This window comes from Cryptotermes secundus, unplaced genomic scaffold (genome assembly GCF_002891405.2).
Source record: "Cryptotermes secundus unplaced genomic scaffold, Csec_1.0 scaffold234, whole genome shotgun sequence".
NCBI classification, from domain to species: domain Eukaryota; kingdom Metazoa; phylum Arthropoda; class Insecta; order Blattodea; family Kalotermitidae; genus Cryptotermes; species Cryptotermes secundus.
In genome coordinates, this window is record NW_019725843.1 from 1,219,697 (window position 1) to 1,224,095 (window position 4,399).

General features: G+C 36.9%; 1 protein-coding gene across 1 annotated transcript in view; it reads left to right on the forward strand.

The window, feature by feature from the left end:
- LOC111863647 (high-affinity choline transporter 1) overlaps window positions 1-4,399 on the forward strand; it is a gene marked incomplete in the record, with an annotated part of 165,168 nt that overhangs the window by 155,092 nt on the left and 5,677 nt on the right. Inside the window, 1 exon segment of the mRNA XM_033751155.1 lies at window positions 3,169-3,270. Within this exon segment, the coding sequence (XP_033607046.1) occupies window positions 3,169-3,270 (102 nt within the window).

Consider the following 4,399-nt stretch of genomic DNA (forward strand, 5'->3'; position numbering starts at 1 on the left):
GAGGACGTGGCAGGTTGTTAACTGCATTCCTTTCCTAGAATCTCGTCTAACAGGACCTCACATTGTCTACTTACCCTATAGTGTTCCTGCCTAAACCCAGAGAAGTGCAGTAGCGAAAACATGGCAATGAAAAGGAAAGTTTTAAGCATTGAAGAGAAAGTTAAAGTGATTCGTGAAATATTTTGTGTATTGTCAGTGAAAAGCGCTGTAATATGTCTTTGAAATTACACATTTGGGCAATTCCACATTAATGTTACGTTAGTCTGTACTTAACTACGTATTTCACTAAAAAAATGCAACATTTTAACTCAGTTTTTGGTAGATTTTTACGTGACTAACATAAGGCTACTGTGGAAGTACCCATTTCGGTTATTACGACATTCGTTTATAACGACACTATTTTTATGTCCCTTTGATGACGTTATAACCAAGTTCTACTGTATATGTAAAATAGGCATCATACTGAACTCACGATGACCAAGAAATTTTCATTGAAACTTCTGGAACAGACTTATAGATCACATGTGACTGAAAGACATTAAGAATTTTGAGAAAATAAGAATGCAGATAAATAAATAGAATATCCCCATTATGGATGAAATTATCCAGTTCTTGCAAATAAAATGTAAGAAGTTACTGCTTACAGAGCTAAATGTTAGTGTTTGCATCCTGTTGTATATTACTGCAATTGTAATTGTTTTTATATACACCAACACAGTTAATTATTTTATAATATATAACCGGGTAACAGTTATTTAATATCATAGTTCCACAGTATGATTCAGTTATTCAGACCATACTCAGGTGTTCTCATTTAAAAATAAAATGTAAAATAAAAGAAGTGGTAATGCTATTAAAGTTTGGAATTTGATCCAACTGACATATTGCTGTCATTAGATCATCTTCAGGTGGTCATAGTTTAAAAATAAAATTGAAAACTTAAAATTTAAATTATAAAATTACAATTTTTTAAATGCTAGGTTTTATGTGTTTTATGACAACCAGAAGATGATCTAAGGGATTGAAACACATTGTCGTACTATAATAACAAATAACTACTGCGTTGTTGTAATTATAATTCACATATAAAACTAGTTTTACTCTGTTTCTAACATTACAGATTGGTCAAGCATTCAAGGTTTCCAGAGAAATGTTTCTGAATCAGAAGGTGAAATAATTCTTCCTCTTGTTCTGCGCTACCTAACTCCCAATGTAAGTATATAACTTTTGTCGTGATTTTAAATGACTATAGATGGGTTTTGGATTGGTAAACAGATTTATTGCATGCTTATACACACAACTCATAATTAGAAGTAGCTATAATGCTATTGCTAATTCACACACTCTGCAGTTCAGTAAAACATGTATTTAATCTTCTCTGCTGCATCTGTCTGCTGTAGCTTCACCAGTCGTTACCTGGTGACGGATCCCAACAGTGCCCTCTGCTTCCAGGCTTATGTTCTCACCGGCTGGCGACTGCCCCACAACTAACTAAACTCAGTCAGGGTCAGATTTAATTTGCAACTGGTGGCTTACCGCCAATCAGTTCATCCTGGCGCCAAGCCTCTTGAGGCTTATGACCAGAGATTTTTTTTTCAACTGCACCCTTGTGGTCATAGTCCTTATGTGACATTCTCTCTGGTGAGAAGATGGGTTTGTCTCTTTTGAATATGCTTGGCCTTTCATCACGTGTATGTATTGCTCATATAGCATATTACTGAAAATTCTTCCTTATGCACTATATACAAGTCCTCTGTCAGTACAGATCATGCCTATATTATATACCTTATGCATCTTATGCTACAATGGCAGCTTAGTCATTTGAACGGTCATTAGCATGACCACCTCCAAGTTTAAGCCCCTTATATTTTCTATGTCTGGCTTTGCCTTGTCCTATATCGCAAACATGTTAATTCTCACGATTTTGTATGACTTTTGCCTGGCGAAGCTGTCCTTCCACACTCCCATATGTTTACATGGTGGGGTGTTTAACTAATTTAGTCCAAGGATAACTTCACCCTTACCATCAGCTGCCATCATTGTCACAAGAAATGCTTATTTAGAAGAGCTTCTTGAAAGTTGTGTTTGTATTTTTTCAGTACTGGTTGTTATTATTAGATTGTGGGTGGACAAGGCAAACCCCAAATAGTAGCCTAATATGTGAAAAATTCTGAACTCACTTCCAACTGTTGCCAGTAACCATAAATAAACAATACGAAAATGTGTCAGTATAGTGGAAATGAATCACATGACAACCAGATTACAACCAACTACACATTCATTTATACCGAATATGCATGAAAAATGGATAATGTGCAATGTAATTTTGGTCTTGATATGAAGTCAGAACTGTGTGAATACAGGGGATGTGGGCCTCATTGTAACATAAACTGTACCAAATTCAATCCAGAAAATCGTGTCATGAAAATAACCACCACTAAACTTACATTAAGTGTGCATGACAGTTAATCTTAAGGCTTAAAGTAAACAGCAGCAATATGCAATCTTAAAATAGAAAAATGAAATTGAAACTCTATCAATTGGCTATCAATATGAAGAATCGAATATCTCTGTTTCCAGTAGAACATGTGTAACAGTGTATTTTTTTTTTATCAGTAATCTGTCAGACGACAGGTCCACAGTCTCTCCCAAAACAGTTTCTCCCCTTAATGCGATCTAGAGATTTCTCCTTCAAATGAGAATATCCTCTTCTGTCCCCAAGGTCATCCAGCATCTTCTTGCGTCTTCTGGTTCGCATACATGGTGTCTCTGTGTTTGGAAAGAGACTATCCAGGAAAAGTGATAATGTGGTAGTTTTTCCATTTGCTTTCCACATCGCAGTACAACAGCCGTTCAAACCACTCTGGTCACGCCTGTTGCTATACGAACTTGAACCATCTCGAGCATCATTTGCTCTGTGCTTCAAGTCGCTACTGATGACGCTGCTTCCGGCATCAGTTTTTGGTTTTTGGTGTCCCTCTTCGTCTGATGCCTACCCTTTGACCTGTCCAGCAAAGGAGGCCCTGCCAGTAGTTACGCTACCGCTGGTATAGCTCTCAGGGTCCTTGGCATACTCAAACCCCCTCACCACGATAAGGTGGAGGCACCAACGAGAGGGTAACAGTGTATATCTATCTTTTAATCCAGTGGGTGTCTTTCGTGGGATTGGGCGCTATTTCAGCTGCTGTCATGTCATCAGCTGATGCTAGCATCTTGTCCTCCAGCTCCATGTTTTCTAGGAACATTTACAAAGCTGCATTTAGGCCAAAGGTATGTATTCTAATGTCATTATATTCTGTTGTGTTTGTCTGTCTCTAAAAAATGTACAGAATATTTCATTTAATGTTATTCAAAGTATTGTATCTGCAATCGTAACCTCAAATGTTCATACCAATGTAACGTGAACATTCTTCAGTTCACAAAGAAATGTTTCATTTATCCTTTATTTTAATATTGACATTACTTGCTGTAAGCATTTCACAAGTTATAAACATAATACTAAAAGACAATAACTTCTGAGTTTAAAATACTAAAGAGCATAATGTGTTTAACTTTTACACAAAGAATGGGTGTTTATGTGGAGTTTTCATTGCCCCATGTTACCCTTTGCATCACAGAAGTGTAGCTTAAAAATGGTGAATAATAAAAAATTGATATATTGACCTAAATATTAGGATTTATGATTGTAGCAAGATTGCAAAAGAAATCGTACAGTGTTTACATCCTACTGTTTTAAACACTATGGTGGAAATATTGATGAATCCAAATTAACTCTTTGACTGGCGCGGGCGTGTTTTAACGCCCGGACGATGCCAGCCGTTCCCTGGCGTTGGCGTGTTTTAACGCTTTGACAATCTCTTCCCTTCTTTGCTCTCTTTGCACTCATCAACCAAAGACATATATATGATAGTTTTTGTGCATGTTTGTAAAGAACCCTTGTAAACTTTGTGGGGGTCTATATTACTGTCAGAACCCTCTGAGAAGGAAAAGGTCAGAAAATATTTCACATTCATTCAGTTTCACCATGTCTTCTTGCAGCAAGTGTCTTCGTGTTCCTACAGACCAGCTGGAAAATGCTGTGAACGAAATTTGTTCTGATGATGATAGTGGCGATGAAATAATGATTCCTGAATTGGATGAAGTTGATAGTGACAATAATACAGTGATAGACAATGATCCACAAGACAGTAATCATGAACATTTACCTACCACGAGTGCGGTGCCTGACACGCCCATCTCATGAACGTACGGAGACATTGTACTCCCAATATTTCCATTTGCTAATAGTTTCGGGATCAAAATTGATATAACACATAAAATGCATCCCTTTTCATGGATTAAAATTTTTTCTGGATGACGACTTGGTAAATCACATCACAACTGAAACCAATCGCTATGC